Here is a 19,841-nt window from a genome sequence, read left to right on the forward strand (position 1 = left end):
TGTCACTTTTATGTGCATGTGTCAGCAGCACTGAATTTTTCACCAAGTATTCTGTCTGGTGTACGACAGTTTACTAAAGAAATGAACAATGAATTCTTTGGAACATGTCACAGGAGCAATGACTAAGTGTATTTGTGAAATGTACATTAACTCACTTTCCCTACTGAATTTAGTGCTCTGTACAGATGAAAGTGCACATAACAGCTGCGGGAAAAGTAATTAATATGCACGAAAGCTAGTAATGTGGTCAGATATGACAGCAGTTGGTTTGTATAAATATATTTACAGTAAATTCGTGTGGATTTGAGCATATTTTGTAAACACTTCTAGTTGCTTCTTCTGTTATGTCTTAGATGTGCATCAATGCATTTGTTATAGATTGCTGTAAGAAACATTGAAAGTGATGATACACACAGTTCTTAGCGAGTATTCAGACAGTAGAATAATAACTGGTAAACTGTTTTTGATTATGAGGAAATTACATGTCTCTCTGGAAATTCCCAGTACTTACTGCTTTTTTAGCACAACAGTTGCGCAATCTGTGAAACATCCAAAAAAACATGGGACGATATTCGTCACGAAACGTTTGTATGTGACAGTGCGTCCAGTGGTCTTGTGTGGATTTGTTATGTAAATATTAAGTGTGTATTAAGAACAACTTTGCTTTTCCAAGGTGGAGTATGCTTGCCTCATATGGTCCAGATCCACACGTGGCAAAAAAGTCAGTACAAACCTAAATGACATTTGCAGGCTAACAACAGTACATGTGAAACCCACACCGGTTGGGAGGCCACAGTGTGTAAAACGACCAGATTGTCAGATCCTGAATCCCAAAGAATTGCCCATGTGCATACACAAAAAGCTAAAACAGTTTTTAGATGAGTTCCACCCCCTATCAAGTGGATCTAGCAGACTTATTCCCATGAGTGATTCCTTAATACTGACAAGGGAACCTCCCCATCGCACCCCCCTCAGATTTAGTTATAAGTTGGCACAGTGGATAGGCCTTGATAAACTGAACACAGATCAGTTGAGAAAACAGGAAGAAGTTGTGTGGAACTGTGAAAAAATAAGCAAAATATACAAACTGAGTAGTCCATGGACGACATAAGCAACATAATGAACAATAGGAGCTTAGGAGCGCTGTGGTCCCGTGGTAGCTTTAGTAGCTGCAGCACGAGAGGTCCTAGGTTCAAGTCTTCCCTCGAATGAAAATTTTACTTTCTTTATTTTTGCATAGTTATTATCTGTCCGTTCGTTCATTGATGTGTCTGTTCACTGTAATAAGTTTAGTGTCTGTGTTTTGCGACCGCATCGCAAAACCATGCGAATAGTAGACGAAAGGACGTGCCTCTCCAATGGGAACAGAAAACATTTGATCGCAAGGTCATAGGCCAACCGATTCCTCCACAGGAAAACACATCTGATATATTCTATACGACACTGGTGACTGCATGTGCGTCACATGACAGGAATATGTTGTCGACCCACCTAACTTGTACGCTTGGCGAATGAGTAAAAAGATTCTTCTACCTTGCCCGATTTAGGTTTTCTTGTGGATGTGATAATCACTCCCAAAAAAGTGATGAAAACATAAGACCTTGTCACATAAACTGAAAATAAAAAATTAAACTTTTCACTCGATGGAAGATTTGAACCAAGGTCCTTTCGTTCCGCAGCTGCTCACGTTACCACGAGACCACGGCGCTCCTGCGTTCCCAGCGTCCTTAATGTTGCCTATCTTCCCTTGAACTACTCTTGTATATTTTGCTTATTTTTTCAGAGTTCCACACAACTTCTTCCTGTTTTCTCAATTGATCTGTGTTCAGTTTATCAAGGCCTATCCACTGTGCCAACTTATAACTAAATCTGAAGGGGGTGCGATGGGAAGGTTCCCTTGTGAGCTAAATGATCCCCTGAAGTACTACCCTGCCTCACAAGAAATGCCCAGTTGCAATAAATACATCAAGTTGGACGATTTGGAGAATGTGTCTAGCACCAGTCAAAACAAATCCTATTAAATGGGACCTTAAAGTCGAACCAGTCAACAAATGTGACTGGAGGGTGGGGGGGGGGGGGGGGGCATTGGACATCATCTACAATATCCAAACTGCGCCATAAGATGTGTCCATGACTATTTGTGGTTTGACAAGAAAGTAGCACTGGACGTGGCCCAGTATTAGGCTGAAAAACTTCAAGATAAATTTTCCAGGAATGAAAAAGTAAGGCAGAGTAAAGTAAGCGTGTAAATAAAAAGTGACTGGACAGTTACCAGTGATGAAACACTATTTTGCTTGAAACGAGTACTGTTTTTTAAAAATGGGCAACACTGATAGGTTTCCATCACATTCAGAAGTGAAATGAGTTAATCGCACTGAAAGGAAATGAACAAACTGATGGGAATGAAACTGATGAATATTTAATGATGAGGAATGGTGTCAGTGCGAATTTGTATACATCCCTTGTGGCAGGTTCAGTCTCCGTCCCCTGCGGATTCTTTTCTATCAGTGCTGGTACTCCCACATTGTCCTCAGGAGATCTCCTGGTAGTAATGTTAGGAAGTTACTGGTGGATAGATCAGTGAGTTTGAGTCACGTATTGGAGGTGATGCGTGTTCAGATAGGCGTGGAGTTTAGGTGACTGTTCGTGTTAGAATCCTGATCTGACACAGACTTTCAATTGTCGTGACATATTCATTACATTCGAAAGTGTTTTACGAATGATTGAAAGAAGGCCAATAACTGTTTGAAAATGTTGCATTAGATAAAAAGTTTAACAGTTTTGAACTTTGAAAGAATAGAGAATCCTTTCATCAGTGATTGATTGTCTTCACTCTTAATACCATTGTACAGTGATTACAGAAGGGCCAAAAATTCCAGAAATAGTGTTTTCTGTCAGTGAATGCTTGCAGTAACATGATTCAGATAGCATATGATAACACTTATTTCTTTAAATCAAATTACAGTTAGTGGTGGTTCAGCAGTTAAATTCACTGATTAGTGAAGAATGCCTTAAATGTGGAAGAAACCCAAGACAAATGCCTGGTTCATTAAATTTTTTATGTAACATAGAACATTCATTTTCTTCCAGAACTAGTGCAGCCCACTAAGATAGAGAGGCAGAGAGATGAGGAGAAAAATAAAAGTTAATTAGTTAGTAACAAGATTGTGATAACCAAAATGTAAGAAATGGGTGGAGGGGAGGGGGCAGGTAGAAGCTAAATGACATTGAGTACAAGAGGTTGGTAGGATGAGAGGGAGGTATGGTGGAGAGGAAGTTCCCATCTCCAGAATCGAGGGAAATCAGCCACACTGATTTATCATTTGTTCACAAGCTTTTTTCTGGTCTTCCTTCCATGGCCTGAACATGTCAAAATGATGAAAACATTTATGCAGTCATCAACAAAGATTGGTAATGGACCATTGAAGAAATTGTGGAGGTGTTGAGAGTGACTTGGAGTTCAGTACAGCAGATTGAGAGAGAAGATTTGGGAACGAAAAGGGTGGCTGCCGAATTCGTGCCACAATTGCTGACTGCTGTACAAAAGGGAAGCTGCAAGAAAGCATGCTGTACTTTGAAAGAAGGGCCCCAAATTTATGCAAACATATTTTTAAAAGTTATTGCAGGTGTCAAAACTTGGTGCTGTACTTACAATCCTCAATAATCATTATTATTATTATTATTATTTTCTAACTCCAGTTTCCTGGGTGTGGGGTACAAGCACTTGCCATCTCCTATTGTATCCACACTTTTTCTGTTCCAGGACAGAATCCTATTTGTGTCCTTTCTCCTTCCACATCTGATCTTACAGTCTGTACCCAGCATTTTCTTGGCCTTTCCCGTGGTCTTCTTCCTACTACGCTCAGATTGAAATACCTTTTGGCAGGTCTTTGGCTGTTCATTCTCATTATGTGCCCATACCACTATAGCCTGCATTTCTTTATGACACTGGTAACAGGAACTTCAATACCAGCCACTTTTCTGTTCGCCTTATTCCTGATTTTGTCCTTTCTAGTGTTTGATTCATAGTTCTAATGAATCTCATTTGTGTTGCCTGAGTTCCGCTGAGGTCATTGTTTAGTAGGGTACACATTTCTAAACCATATGTTAGGACTGGTATGAAATAGTTATGGTACTTCTGCTTTTCATGGCATTTTATAATCCCAGAGAGGATTTCTGATTTGACTGTAAAAATTGGATGTTTTCTGTGTCCTGCTGAGTATTTCCTGCTTAATAGTGTTGTCTTTCATGATCATTCTACCTGAGTACTTGACACAGATTCTCCTTTGACTCGTTACAGAACCATATTTGAGGTTATTCCTTGTCTGTTGATGGCCATTTCTACTGTCTTTGTTTTACTTATTTTTAGTCCGAAATTTTTGAATATGTTGTTCCAATCATTAAGTTTCTTCTGTGCTTCAGCTTCTGTCTCTCCCCATACTATCAAATCATCAGCAAAAACCAGGGCATTTGATTCGCTGTGACATAGTCCATTTCAAGGAAAAACTGGAAAAAAAATCTTACCTACATAGTCTTGGACGTTGTTGAGTTTAGCACATGTTAAAATGAAGAACTAAGTAAGGAACACATATTTTTTCATATTCTCCAACAAAATTTCTGCTCTGAGATACAGCCCTCCAAAGATGACACTGCACATACCATTTTAAAGATGCAAATTTTGGAAATTTTTTAAAATGATGTATCTCTGGAACATTCCTTTATAATTAAAAAGAAATCCTCCATTTGGACTTACCTGTCAGAGTTCTTTTACTATAGCATTCTGAACTTTTTTTTAATTAATGGATTTTTTTTTTCAAAATGCCAATCAATAAAATTTTGATTTTTTTTTTCTTTTAATTAGTTAATTAATATAGTTCTATATTCCCTGAAAAGAAGAGCTTCCACTTTCAGGTTGAACAGGTTTTATAAACAACTGAAATTTTTGCCATACATAAAACCTGTTTTATTACCACATTATCACATAATAGGCTGATAAAAATCAAAACCTAGCCTTATTGAACATAATTTTAGTTTTGAAAGATGAGGAAGAGACTCATATTTCAAGCATTTTAAATGGTTCCAAAATGTATGTGAAAGGTCCAAAGACCTAAAGGTTTCAATTTATACAACTTCTGTGCATTTCTTGATTTCTCTACCATGTACTTTGATACTGATGGAATGTGGCTCAAACTTGTTTTATTTGAAAAATTCTCTGAAATAATAGTTAAAACTTGCACCTTTTCTCTGTAGGTTGCATAATATTCAATAGCTGAATTGATATTTGTGAAAAATTCCTGGCAAGAGGTGCAAGAGTGCTTTGGTTCATTTTCTTATGAAGATGGAATTTCTACTTTGAAGAGTGTGCTCAGTTTTGCTGTAGTGTATTCCTCCGTAGCTTTAGTAACTCCTCTGCGCTTTCTTGATGCATAGAACTTATGACTCGACTTCACTGACCACGGTTTCTTAATAGGACTAATACCTACCTCTGTATCTGACTGATTCAGGGTATTTAATTCTTCCTATGTTGATGCAAAATCTGCATCATCTGCACTGTGGGAGGCTTCACCTTGTTCAGATACTATCGTTGTTGTTATTCTTTCAAAACATTTAGAACACAAAAAGTCATTACTGGAAACAGAGACTTCAAATGAGAACACTTATTCCCAACCTGAACAAAGTTCTGTTTTTTTTTTTTTATTATATATATAAACAAAGATGATGTGACTTACCAAACGAAAGTGCTGGCAGGTCGATAGACACACAAACATACACACAAAATTCAAGCTTTCGCAACAGACGGTTGCTTCATCAGGAAAGAGGGAAGGAGAGGGAAAGACGAAAGGATGTGGGTTTTAAGGGAGAGGGTAAGGAGTCATTCCAATCCCGGGAGCGGAAAGACTTACCTTAGGGGGGAAAAAAGGACAGGTATACACTCGCGCTCGCGCGCGCGCGCGCGCGCGCGCACACACACACACACACACACACACACACACACATACATATCCATCCGCACATACACAGACACAAGCAGACATTTGTAAAGGCAAAGAGTTTGGGCAGAGATGTCAGTCGAGGCGGAAGTACAGAGGCAAAGATGTTGTTGAAAGACAGGTGAGGTATGAGCGGCGGCAAATTGAAATTAGCGGAGATTGAGGCCTGGCGGATAACGAGAAGAGAGGATATACTAAAGGGCAAGTTACCATCTCCGGAGTTCTGACAGGTTGGTGTTAGTGGGAAGTATCCAGATAGCCTGGACGGTGTAACACTGTGCCAAGATGTGCTGGCCGTGCAACAAGGCAGACAGTGTTTGTTGGTAATGAGGATCACCCTGTGGCTAAACATGCCTTGGTGCACGGCCAGCACATCTTGGCACAGTGTTACACCCTCCGGGTTATCTGGATACTTTCCACTAACACCAACCTGTCAGAACTCCGGAGATGGGAACTTGCCCTTCAGTATATCCTCTCTTCTCGTTATCCGCCAGGCCTCAATATCCGCTAATTTCAATTTGCCGCCGCTCATACCTCGCCTGTCTTTCAACATCATCTTTGCCTCTGTACTTCCGCCTTGACTGACATCTGTGCCCAAACTCTTTGCCTTTACAAATGTCTGCTTGTGTCTGTGTATGTGCGGATGGATGTGTGTGTGTGTGTGTGTGTGTGTGTGTGTGTGCGTGAGTGTATACCCCTTTTTTCCCCCTAAGGTAAGTCTTTCCGCTCCCGGGATTGGAATGACTCCTTACCCTCTCCCTTAAAACCCACATCCTTTCGTCTTTCCCTCTCCTTCCCTCTTTCCTGATGAAGCAACAGTTTGTTGCGAAAGCTTGAATTTTGTGTGTGTGTTTGTGTTTCTTTGTGTGTCTATCGACCTGCCAGCGCTTTTGTTTGATAAGTCTCATCTTTGTTTTTAGATATATTTTTCCCACATGGAATGTTTCCCAGTCAGCACACTTCACTCTCCTGTGGCCCCAGTCATAAGACATTTCAAACAGTCCTTTTTACAAAACTCACCACAGCTGTGTCAACTGGCAAATTCCCCTCGAGAACACAGAACTCACTGAATGGTCTCAGATTTCTTAGAAGCCTTGGAGGCCTGTATCTTGGGGCAGAATTTTTTTGGAGAAAACAAAAAAATACATGTTTCTTACTTACTCCTGAATTTTAACATATGCTACATTGAATAATATACGAGACTATGAATGTACCCCCCTGCCAGAAGTGATATGGATTATGCCCTGCCTATTTTCTTGATAAGTTTTATGATCTTTTCCATTAATATTTCAAACAGGAGTGGTGATAGGGCACTTCCTTGTTGGACACCCCTCTTTGTTTCAGACTATTCTATCATCCATTGCCAGATGGGATACAGCTGTAACGCTTTTGGTATAGCATATTGACTTTATCGATTAGGTACTTTGGCACTTTTAAGTCTTCCAAACATTCCCATATCTTGTATCAAGGAACACGATCCTCAATCAAAGCAACAATCAAGCCAGTAGAAGACATCAAGTTTACGTCTTCTCGAGAAAGCTAGTCAGGTGAATTCAAACATTAAGACAATGCTGATTTCTTTTTTCGTTGTGAGAAGGGTCGTCTATTCATAATTTGCTCTGCAGGGTCAGACAGTTAATTGGGCATTCTGTTGGGGAATTTTGAAAAGGTTGTGCAATAGTGTGCGGCAGATGTGGCCTGATTTGTGGCTGTTAGGTGACTGGTTTTTCCATCGTTACAGTGCCCCTGCTCATACAGCCCTGTCTGTATGACAGTGCTTGAACAAAAATGGTATGACCCCTATCCTTTACCCACCCCCCACCCCATACTCACCTGACATTGCCCCATGCGACTTTTTTTTGTTTTGTTTTCTAGTATGAAAAGAGACATGAAAGGAAAACGTTTTGCTGATGTTGCTGAGGTGAAGAAAAAGACGACATAGGTACTGTCGAGCATCACAAAATATGAATTTAAACGATGTTTTGAAAAATGGAATAAAAGATTGGGCTAGTGTGTAATAGTGCAAGTGGAAAGTACTTGAAGGGGTCAAAGGTTTGTGCTCAAAATATGAATAAATAGGGTAAAAAAAGTTTGTTTACTTTTGGTCACCCCTTGTGTTAGATGCCTAATCTGCTACCATCTTTGGCAGCTTTTCATTCATATTTGTCTCACTTGCTCCCCACAACAGATGTGTCTCACTCTACCTTAGCATCTGAGTGACATAGCATATCCCACCCCCTCCCACTTTTGCAACTAGTACCCTTCAATCTGAGATTTTAATGAAGGTATGCCTCCTCCCTTATTTTATGACAATTTTTTTTCCCATCCTGAACAAAACTGAGTAGTTCGAGAAGGAATTTTAATTACGTTTCTTGTCCATAATGAATTAATTCCTCAAGCACTACTATGACTGCTTATTGCTACTTTATCCTGAACCAGTTATGTAACAATATCTGCTGGGTCTGGTATCAACAGTCGCCTGAAAAGTATGTGTTCCACCATGTCCTTTCATACTGATAGAATTCAATGTAATTTTTGGTGAAAATGCAAAAAAAGTGCTTCAACACAATCTGTATTGATAGGATTTGATAGCTTATGTTATTATTATTAGTTATTTAATTGCAGTTGCTATCAAAATTTAATCATCACTGCAAGCTGTTGTGCTCATTGCTGAGCATCATGAATCAAGTGTTTCCATCCTGGATGGTTACCAGTTCCTCCTAGGAGCTTATTGAAGAGGAAGTCAGTAGACCTTGATTTCATGTATCCACCTGTTCACTGTTCTTTCTCTCAGTCCCTTGCTCTCTGTCTTCCCTCCCGTGATTATTTTCTCTAGATTTTCTCCACCTCTTCTTGCAATACGGTCAAAGAACCGGAGAATTTTTTGGTTGACGCAAGAAGGAACAATGCCTGGAGATATTGAGCTGCTTAGTTTTTCTTCTGCTGGTCCATTTCATGTGCAGCATCATGTACCAGCACACCAGAACCAGAACTCAAATGCATCAGTATGCTGTTTTTTTCTGGCCTTAAGAGTCCACATTTTGCAACTATAAAGAAAGTCAGAAAATGTAAGTGTTTCAATAAGCCAGATCTTTGTGCTGTTCTTTATTGCTCTTTTATGCCAGATCTTGATGAGCTGTTGCCCTGTTGTGATCCATCGTCTTATCCCATCGTCACAGCTCCACATGTTGCATGTGGTTGACGCAAGATGGGTGAAAGAATGCACGATTTCTAGATCCTTTATTCGACCTGATATTTGGACCTCTATCAATTATCATGAGTTTGGACCTGCTGAGATTGATGTCTAACACACATGATAGACCATTGTTCTTTACTTTTGTGTGTAGCTCAGAAGTTTATCTTCAGTGCTGGTTAAGTGCACAGTGTCATGGTTGTTAATAATCCCTCCACCAACTGAAGTGCCTTTAGTCTAACCATCAAGAGGACGCAACCCTTTCTAACACCTTTTGACACACTGAAGAAATCAGGTGTGCCAGTGCTTGTTGTCACAGCAGTGAGGTGATTGTTGTATAGACTTTTGATCAGTCCTATCAAGTTTGGGAGTACAGCAACCCTGCAGGCACCAGTAATAATTTTTTTCCAGACAACAAAGTTAAAGGCTATCCCATAGTCCAGTAGGCAGATGAAACAGTAACACACAACTCTTATGATTTCTCAGTTATTTCTTGTATGTTGAAGATCTGTTAACAAGTGCCTCTCCCTTCAACAAAACCTGTTTGTTCTATGGATGTGTGAGGATGAATGTACAGCTCTGAACACAGGCTCAAGATGAAGAACAAAATTTTACTTGTGTGGGATATGAGTGCAGTAGTTCAGTAGCTGGAGCAGTTTCTGACTGACCCTTTCTTGTGTTTGGGGGATGAAGAGAGACTTCAGCCATTCTTATGGCCATTCCCATACACAATGAATGCCGCACATAAACCTCTTCCTGCCCCATGTCTTTGATCATCTCCCCAGATATACTGTCTATACTAGAGGATTTATAATTCTTCAGATGTTGAATTGTGTTCTATATTTCGCTATGAAAGATTGTAGGTTACAGTGCAATTTGCTCAAATGCTTGATTGTCCACACTGTTACTAATTCCAGAGTACAACTTTTCACAGTACTGTTTCCACCTCACAATAAAGTCTTTATAAAATTCCAATTGAATTACCACTCTTGTCTTTACCATCTGCGCACAAGAATTAAATTAACTGGTCATGCTAATTGACTTCTTGAAGAGATCACATACTTGATTGTGATTATGATGCTGTTCTATCTCCTTACAGATTTTCTTAATGAAATGTGTTGTGTCCTTTCTACAATTCTGTCATATTTTGCACAGATTCTTATATCCATCTTGATTATGAGTAGTGTGGACTGTGATATCCAAGGATGTTTTGTACTGTGTGACTGTTGTGGTGTCAGAAGTTACAAGCAAATAACCTCCTCTTTTGATCCAATGTTAATGACACTGCTGCTTCTTATCGAGACTGATGTTGTGGAGTTGTGGCTTTAGAAGCTCACCAGATTCCCAAAGAGCTCCATTGTTTGTGTATATTAGTCATCTGTCTCCACTTTTCTCAGTAGATTTAGTTTAATCCGCACTTTAACGAACAGCAGACTGCAATCATTTGCACAGTCACTTCCTGGAAAGGGTCTTAAAGTCTAAGACTGAAGTCTTCCACTGTTTTCATATAAGGATGAAGTCAATCTGGTTTGTAAATGTATCGCCAGGTGATGTCTAAATGTACCGTTATCTTGGGTGAGGTTGAAACGTAGTGTTATAGTTGGTCATGTCATTACACATGCAGAAATCCAGTAACTACTTGCATCATTCATTTCTCTCACCTAGTAGACCATAAAGTCCAATCACAGATTGTGTCATGGGTGGATCTCCAGTTTTGGCGTTGAAGTTTCCTTGAATTATTGCCAACTCTTCATTGGGTATCTTACTCAGGACATCTTCCAGTTGTTCGGAGCTCTCCTCTATCATGTCATATGATTCTACAGCAGTATGGGAATTGATCTGAATGATTTTAAGTTTACGCAGAGACGCAATCAGTTTGACAGATGTCACCCTGTCAGTAATGGGTTCGTAATCTGTAACACAATTCTTTACATTCCTAGGAGTGACTATCACAACAACATTCTCACTTTGGTTGCTACTCCCCGAAAAGTATGCATTGTTCCTTCCTTGGGTCATGAAATTGCCACTTCCTTTGTAGTAAGTCTCAGTAAACCCAAGGATATCCAGTCGTAAGCACTCACATATGTTCCTACTATGGGAAGTTTTCCCCTCTTTCCCCTCTGAAGTAGTCCACAAACAATCTGTAGTGTTGGTCTATGGCTTCTCTCAGTCCTGACTCCTTCAGGAGATCTGACAGCAGCATTTGAAGTTCTGGACAATTTAGAACTGAGCAGATCCATAGGGGTTTTTATAGGAAAAATTTCAGTGGTCATTTCCCAGCACCTTCCACTGATCTCCATATTATGTCCGCTCATTGGGATTGATTACCCAACCCTCCACTGAGTTTCCCAGCTCAACAGGGGCACCAAATATAGGTAGGTGACAGAAGATAGGAGAACTCTCTTTCTGAGCTTCTTGTATTCACATATCATTCTCATTGTTGCCACAGTCTACAGCCATTCACAGAGATCCCCAGGTCATTTCCTCACCCCCAAAATTTCGTTACAAAGGCAAATTTTGCAGTGTCCTTCAGGGAAATGTGATGGAATGGGTAATGATAACTTCACCAAAGTAGTTGTCAAATACACTTTGTCATTAAACGTGCAGTGTAATCAGTGTGTTAATATTAGGACAGTATGTAGAACATCTCGATAAAAAACACAGTTTACCCACTTTTTCTGCTTTGATTTTTTATGTTATTGATCTTGGAAATTTCTGGACAGACCAAAGTAATCACAAACGACTGAAAAAAAAAACTGAAGTAGTATAACTACCTACCTCTTCTCTTCTTAGCGTAGGGTGACACAGTATCAAAACAATTTTATATTTAAAGTAGACGGATAAGTAATTATGCTGTATTCAACTCGACATCTTTCTATTGCCGATTTCCATAGGGAAACTGGTATAACCCTCTCATCTTCTTTCTCTTTTTTTCAGTCCTTGCCTTCAGTGATCTTGTTTCTATTATATCAGCCTACTGAATGCCGTGCACTAGAAAAAAAATCTTCCCAGCTTCATCTGCAATGATTGCTTTTTTCCCAAAATTGCTGATGTCTGGTTTCATGACCCTTTCTTGTATTAGCTGCTGTTTATACAGAATTTCTTCTACAGAAACAATGAAGTTGGATAAGTATAGTTTGTAATGTTATGATTGGTCGCAAATGCAAACATTATATATATTCAATTTTTTGCTGAATTTACAAACTTTTTTACTACAGTGTATTAAGAGGAAAGACAGATCACCATTCTCATTGATCGTTGACTCAATAGCAGTTAATGATTCGCATTTTAAATTTAGCGTTTAGTTAACCCTTATAATTTGAAGAATTCTTTTCGGAATTGTACATGCCCCATATTTTCCTTTTTTTATAGTTTATTCGTTAAATGAAGAAAATAAACACTGAAATCAAAGTGATGTATGTCTTCAGGTATTAAGCAGAAGATATCTAATTTTGGAACTGCTGGGAAAATAAAATAAAAAACTGATCAAAACATTTGACTATTAAGATTTATGTTCCTCTCTGGAACAAAGTTTTAATAGTTGGCAGATGATCTGTCTTTCCAATTGCTATATTCTATTGTGAATATATTCCATTCTTGTCTTCTGTGGAGCCTCAAAACACTTTAGCTTCCTGCAACTATATTTATCAAGTCCAAGGTTTTCCACTTCCATGCATCACTGCCATCCTTAAAACATTCTAACATGTTAATCAGAAGGATTTCAGCAAAGTGTATTACGTGGCATCTCAGTGTTATCTACATCTTGACTTACAATGTAGAGCTTGCTTCAGTGTGCTTTTACATCAAAATATGTCCTACTCTCACTGGCAGAAAGTTAAAAAGATTGAAGTAGTTCATTTTATCTTTCCTCACAAATTTTCCATAAATTTGTCTTCAAAATTATTTACTTCGTATACTTTCATTAGTAAGTAGTAGTAATTGAGTTTTCACCCTTAGGATGTGGATGCCGAAAAACCACCCTCTCCCATTGTGGCACCTGGTGTGAAACTGCGTTCCACAGGACTTGTGGAATCACTGCGTTCTCCTACTGAAAGTTTTCCAAAGGGAACCACAGCTGATGGTCCGAAGTCACCAGTTCTTAAGTCGACAACAAAAGACGCTTCCCTAAGGACGAATGACAGTAGTCAGTTTCAGTTGAATGCAATTACTTTGTCCATATAGTAGTACCAAATAGATAAATTTTATTTCATTAATAAATGTTCAGCATGTTGTTAATGTTGCGTAATATATTTTAAAATGTTTTATAATTTCCATCTTACATTATGTCTGAGTGATATACAAACAATTGACAAAAATTGTGTAGCCCCTTTCCCAAAACATTTATGAAAATCTGTGATGTATTTCTGCATTCATTTCAAATGTGTTCAGTGAGAAATATCATTAGAGTTCAGTGAGTGTCATTTGTAGCTGTTGACATCTGCAAAATTTTCAGTTGTATTCTTCAATTTCAGCAACCTGCTGTGGTGGCAAACAGTGCAACAGCCGACAGAAACCACCTCCCCCCATTGCACCGAAGCCAAGACCATGGTCTGTTGTCGGAGGGGATCGGAAGTCAGGTTTGTATCCATTCAATGAATATCTGTTGAGCTTCCACAGCAGAGGAGCCTTTATCAGGAATTTTGTTAATGAAGAGGAAGAAAAGAAGCGTGAAAAGAAGTTAAGATGCTGAAAAGAAGAAAACTTACACAGTGGAATCTCTCTCTCGTGTGTGTGTGTGTGTGTGTGTGTGTGTGTGTGTGTGTGTGGGCGTGGGGGGGGGGGGGGGGTGTTTGATTTTATATAGGTGTGCTCTAAAGTGGATTCTAAGTTTGGTAGCTGAACTATGTTGTCCAGCCAAGCCTATTATTTATGGGTAGAAGCATGATTTTTTCCCTTACTAATTTATGTACAGTTTCACAAGGTGGATAGTAATTTTCCCAATATAATTCTCAAATTAATCATTAAAAGGTTTCGTTACGGTGGTTCTGAATTATTTACGGTTTCATTATTGAGTTCTGAATTATTTGCATGAATGGTAATGTACAAGTTACTAAAAACATCCTTTATTATTTTATTGTATTCCTGATTATGATCACACAACACATTACATTATCACTGGGACCTCCTATCCATGGTTTACTTCGTGGAAGAAAACATAGCACTTGTTACAGTTGAAATTATAATCCAAAAAATCTCTCTGCATCAGCGGATGAACAGGGACCCAAATAGACCTTAAGATAGCATTTGAAAAGTTCATGTGTATTACGAGGGCAGTTCAATAAGTAATGCAACCCATTTTTTTTCTGAAACAGGGGTTGTTTTTTTCAACATTGAAATACACCAGCTTATTCCCCAATCTTTTAGCTACACAACACTATTTTTCAACGTAATCTCCATTCAATGCTACGGCCTTACGCCACCTTGAAATGAGGGCCTGTATGCCTGCACGGTACCATTCCACTGGTCGATGTCGGAGCCAACGTCGTACTGCATCAATAACTTCTTCATCATCCGCGTAGTGCCTCCCACGGATTGCGTCCTTCATTGGGCCAAACATATGGAAATCCGACGGTGCGAGATCGGGGCTGTAGGGTGCATGAGGAAGAACAGTCCACTGAAGTTTTGTGAGTTCCTCTCGAGTGCGAAGACTTGTGTGAGGTCTTGCGTTGTCATGAAGAAGGAGAAGTTCGTTCAGATTTTTGTGCCTATGAACACGCTGAAGTCATTTCTTCAATTTCTGAAGAGTAGCACAGTAAACTTCAGAGTTGATTGTTTGACCATGGGGAAGGACATCGAACAGAATAACCCCTTCAGCGTCCCACAAGACTGTAACCATGACTTTACCGGCTGAGGGTATGGCTTTAAACTTTTTCTTGGTAGGGGAGTGGGTGTGGCGCCACTTCATTGATTGCCGTTTTGTTTCAGGTTCGATGTGATGAACCCATGTTTCATCGCCTGTAACAGTCTTTGACAAGAAATTGTCACCCTCAGCCACATGACGAGCAAGCAATTCCGCACAGATGGTTCTCCTTTGCTCTTTATGGTGTTCGGTTAGACAACGAGGAACCCAGCGGGAACAAACCTTTGAATATCCCAACTGGTGAACAATTGTGACAGCACTACCAACAGACATGTCAAGTTGAGCACTGAGTTGTTTGATGGTGATCCGTCGATCATCTCGAACGAGTGTGTTCGCACGCTCCGCCATTGCAGGAGTCATAGCTGTGCACGGCCGGCCCGCACGCGGGAGATCAGACAGTCTCGCTTGACCTTGCGGCGATGATGACACACGCTTTGCCCAACGACTCACCGTGCTTTTGTCCACTGCCAGATCACCGTAGACATTCTGCAGGCGCCTATGAATATCTGAGATGCCCTGGTTTTCCGCCAAAAGAAACTCGATCACTGCCCGTTGTTTGCAACGCACATCCGTTACAGACGCCATTTTAACAGCTCCGTACAGCGCTGCCACCTGTCGGAAGTCAATGAAACTATACAAGACGAAGCGGGAATGTTTGAAAATATTCCACAAGAAATTTCCGGTTTTTTCAACCAAAATTGGCCGAGAAAAAAAATGTGTTGCATTACTTATTGAACTGCCCTCGTAATTTCGATACTTGCAGTGACTGAATATTTCAACCTGTTGTCCAGAATGTCTTTCATTTTAATTTAGCAGAATATCTTGAAGAGCGAGGTACCCAGACTTTTTTAACCCTTTGAAGAGAGATAATTTTTGTGATTTTTTGCCCAATGCTGAAATGTTTGTATAGTTTGATTGAATAACATTAGCTGGATGAAATAAATCATTCAGAAGTGCAAATAACATGCGAGCATCACTTGGAGATGTGTGCTTTTCAATTTTTTATACAACTAAAACACTAACTTTTGCAAAAGGAAAGGCACCTCACTTTTTATGGAGTATCTAAGTCCCTCAATAATTTTACTATCTAGTTCAGCAACATGACCAGAAGCAATTACGTTCATCGTATCCTGCAGTTCTTTTATTGTTGAAACCAGCAAATGAGAATAGGGATAATCAGACCCTTCTAATTCCAAAACAATGTCTGCAATAAACTTGCAATGTGCATAACAAATGCTGCTGGCATTTAACAAGGTTGTGAAATCTGGCATCTTTCATTGCTGCCAACCAGTTTACTGTGGGTATAGATTTTAGTGACAGTTGTTTGAATGGAGGATACTTCTGTAACAGGCACCTTTCAACCAACTTCCTCATCTACTCAACACAGGCTCAGGATACAATGAAACTGACATATCTGGAAAGTTTTCATCTATGTATGAACAGAACAAGTGTTTGATTTTCCTTGACGTACAAAAACAGTTCTATGTTTTTGATGCAATTACATTAAACTCTTTTAGATTCTTTTGCAAGATGTCACTGAGCAAACTTAATTTATGAGGCAAGTAAATGAGGTGAATTAAATGTTCTCCAATAATTTCTTTGAGTAGTTCACAACATGTTAACATATACAGGGCAGAATCAGTTATTATATAATTTACATTCTCATGATTAATTTCAAAAGCATGCAACACATTTAGGGCCAATTGAGAACACATTCTGCTGTTCGAGTTATCTAGAAATGCACATTATAGGAAAAATATTTCTGGTTCAGATACCGGATCTTGTATTTTGATAATGAGTGCAAATACACAACAGTCTGCAGAGGGGATAATTTCATTGCAAATTAGAGAGCCAAGTCTGATTTCCCTTCTAAAGACTGTTTTATGCCTGCTAGTATTTTGTTTGCACAATGTGGGATGTATTGTTCCCTTAGTTCCTAACCAGTACCATCAAAAGCTCTTAGAAATACTAGTTTTATTAACTTTTCCTGCAGGATGTTGATTTTGAGTAGCTTTGCAGTTATTTCATGAATAAATTCTGTCTCTTCACTCTTAGACAGCGTGTATACGACCCGGGACAACCGGGAGATTCGGAAAAAACCTCGGAATTTTTTCATCCGCGAGAAAACTGGGAAAAACCCAGAAATTGTTTAGAATTCTGGGAATTTTTCATTGTTTTAGTTTTCAGTTAAATTTTTGTGGTTTTGACTGGTAAGAACCAATACTCTAACAAAGGATATTACTGTATCCCGCTATTGCAGAATAATGTTCTAGCAACAAAACTTGAACGAGAGAAAAAAAAAATCGAAAATAAATCTTAAGTTGGAGAGGAAATGCGCCGTATACAACAACAAAACGCAGTGCTCATACAAGCGTCTGCCAACAGCAAAGTGTGTCAAAGGTTTTAGGAAGACTATAATGCTTCATAACAACCAATTGCCTCCGATGAGTGTGACATGACAATCTGTTTAAATTAGATTCGTTTGAGCAGTTGCAGGCGGGCTCTTGTGCATGCGCAGTTGAGTCATGTATGAGTTGTACCTTCTTTCGTTTCTGGTTACAGAAGTATGGCTGGGCACCACGACTTAATATCGCCCATTTTGGAAATATAGTAAATCTGGCCCTGATGCCCAGAGCAGTCTGAGTTGTGGTGGGGAGATGGGTCGTCTCCACGTTACGTGTGCTTAAGTTCAGTGATTTTGTTGTTTCTTCTTTGTTTATTGCTCTCACGTTAAATGGTGACGGATTTTGCGGCCGGGAGTTATCAAATGAATTAAAATACGTTCGCATAATTACGGAAGGCTAAAATATGTTATTAGTTTTAGATTTTATTTCCACCTTACTGACAGTCAAGCATTTATCGCCTTGGAGAACAATGAAGTTATTTTTGTTGGTTTGCTAAAGAGATCTGGATTTCATTAATCTTTTCTGCTTTATTACAAACGAAGTGTTTAATTTCACAGTATTGGCTAGTTTCAACTGTTTGCTGCATTTCAAGTGCACGTATGGCATTATGCCATAATAAAGAACCAAACATGAGATAATACAGTACTGGTACTCCAAGAAAATTTACATACGGATCTGGACATATGAATGTGCATTTTAAGCCGAATTATGCATCCTAATATGGTTCATGAAATTCCGATGCTCTTTAAGTATCCTCTGATGTCTTGTTTGTTTTATAACATAATGTAAGATCTTTTAATGTTTTACACATACGAACATATGGGCTTCCTGTGTCATCGTAGCTGCGTAAGTTTGACGCCTGTTATCTGGCGCTCTCTCTTCCAACTGCTGAAACAAACCTATTTCTATCAGGTCATGGAAAATATTGCGAATGGTGTTTTGAAAAGCGTTACATTCAAACCAAATTTCCTTTCACACAAGATGAACTATGTGCCAGAATGTATGATGAATTTCTTAAATCGCAAAGCATTTGAATCTCATTTAAAAATCAACTCTTTGAGGACAACCATTTAGTAGAATTTTGAGCACAGAAGATCAGACATTTACGTCATTGTTAAAAATTTTACTGGCACATCTGTGTTACATATCTTAAAGTGTAACACGCGCAAAAAAGATCAACATTATATGTGAAAGCTTAGGTTCTCTTCCAGCTTATTAATCTTGGAGACCAATATTATATGTGAATGCTATGTATATTAATTTAAACAATTAACTTTTCTTATATGTGTGTTCACGCTATTGGCTGAATACATCACGTGTCCTATTGTCATCAGCTGGAGAGATCATGTGACATGAGCTATGACTGGCTTACAAAAGTGCATCGCAACCTTGATTTCAATGCTTCGGAAAGTGACATGCTGTGTTTGGTTGAATTCAAATTTATACCTTCGTAATACGGAAATATGCAGCGTACATGTTGCTGCTGATCATAGTTCTTTCAAAACGTGTCCCCCCATCCGAGTTTCATTTTCTAAAGTGCCGGGAAATTCTACGTCGGTATATAAAACCATAAACATTCAAACAATTGATGAGTTTTACAGTGCCGAGGAAGAGTATACTGTCACTTAACATGGAGAAAGTGTATTTTCACCCGGGAGAAAGTGTATTTTTACCTGGGAAAAATGCGGGAATTTTTTTTCCTTGTCCTCATATACACCCTGTTAGATTTCTTTTTGCTTATCTTACAAAAGTTGTATTGTTGCATGTCATTTTACTGTTGAACTGTTTAATTTACATTCTAAATATTCCATATTTTTAAAGCAATGTTTTGAGACTGTGTTTTTCTTCTCTCACTTGATACGAACAGCACACAATAAAAATTGCTTGCTGAAATGTATAAATCTCCACTTGCAAATTGTTTAGCTCTACTGTGCACTGTGACACTTGTCGAACAATCCACCTTCACTACTGCTTGTGAACTATTAACTTGGCATTTGGAAACAGCGGTTATGAGGAACAGGGAGAGCAGGTAGGGTGTGCTGCGGGGAAGGTGGGATGCAGCAGGAAAGAAACTCCATCTCCATGTACTGTGAGTATGTAGTGCAGGCAACGGAAACTTATTTTTTTGTCTGTCCACAAGCTCTATACGATCTGCTTCCTTTTCTGAACTGGAGTGAAGGGGTGATTCTGCAATGTGACAGCAACCGCACCATCACTCATTTTTGGAAGGAAAAAAAAAATGCAATGGAAATAGGCCAACAAAACACACAAAATGATATTACAACTCGGCAACAAAGCCGATGGCAGTGCAGTATGACATAAAAAAGTAATGGGAGGAGGGGTGGTTAGTTGTTTAATGTTATAAATCCATATAGTGGCATACTTCAGCTGTG

At 39.1% G+C, this 19,841-nt stretch overlaps 1 protein-coding gene across 1 annotated transcript in view; it reads left to right on the plus strand.

Annotated features, from left to right (window-relative positions):
* The window catches only part of LOC124605305 (F-actin-uncapping protein LRRC16A), a 528,830-nt gene that overhangs the window by 466,444 nt on the left and 42,545 nt on the right, over positions 1 to 19,841 (plus strand). The window contains exons 28-29 of the mRNA XM_047136886.1: positions 13,141 to 13,327; positions 13,656 to 13,760. Coding sequence (XP_046992842.1) covers positions 13,141 to 13,327; positions 13,656 to 13,760 — 292 coding nt within the window. The remainder of the gene's footprint in view (positions 1 to 13,140; positions 13,328 to 13,655; positions 13,761 to 19,841) is intronic.

The sequence above is a fragment of the Schistocerca americana genome, chromosome 3 (genome assembly GCF_021461395.2).
Source record: "Schistocerca americana isolate TAMUIC-IGC-003095 chromosome 3, iqSchAmer2.1, whole genome shotgun sequence".
NCBI lineage: Eukaryota > Metazoa > Arthropoda > Insecta > Orthoptera > Acrididae > Schistocerca > Schistocerca americana.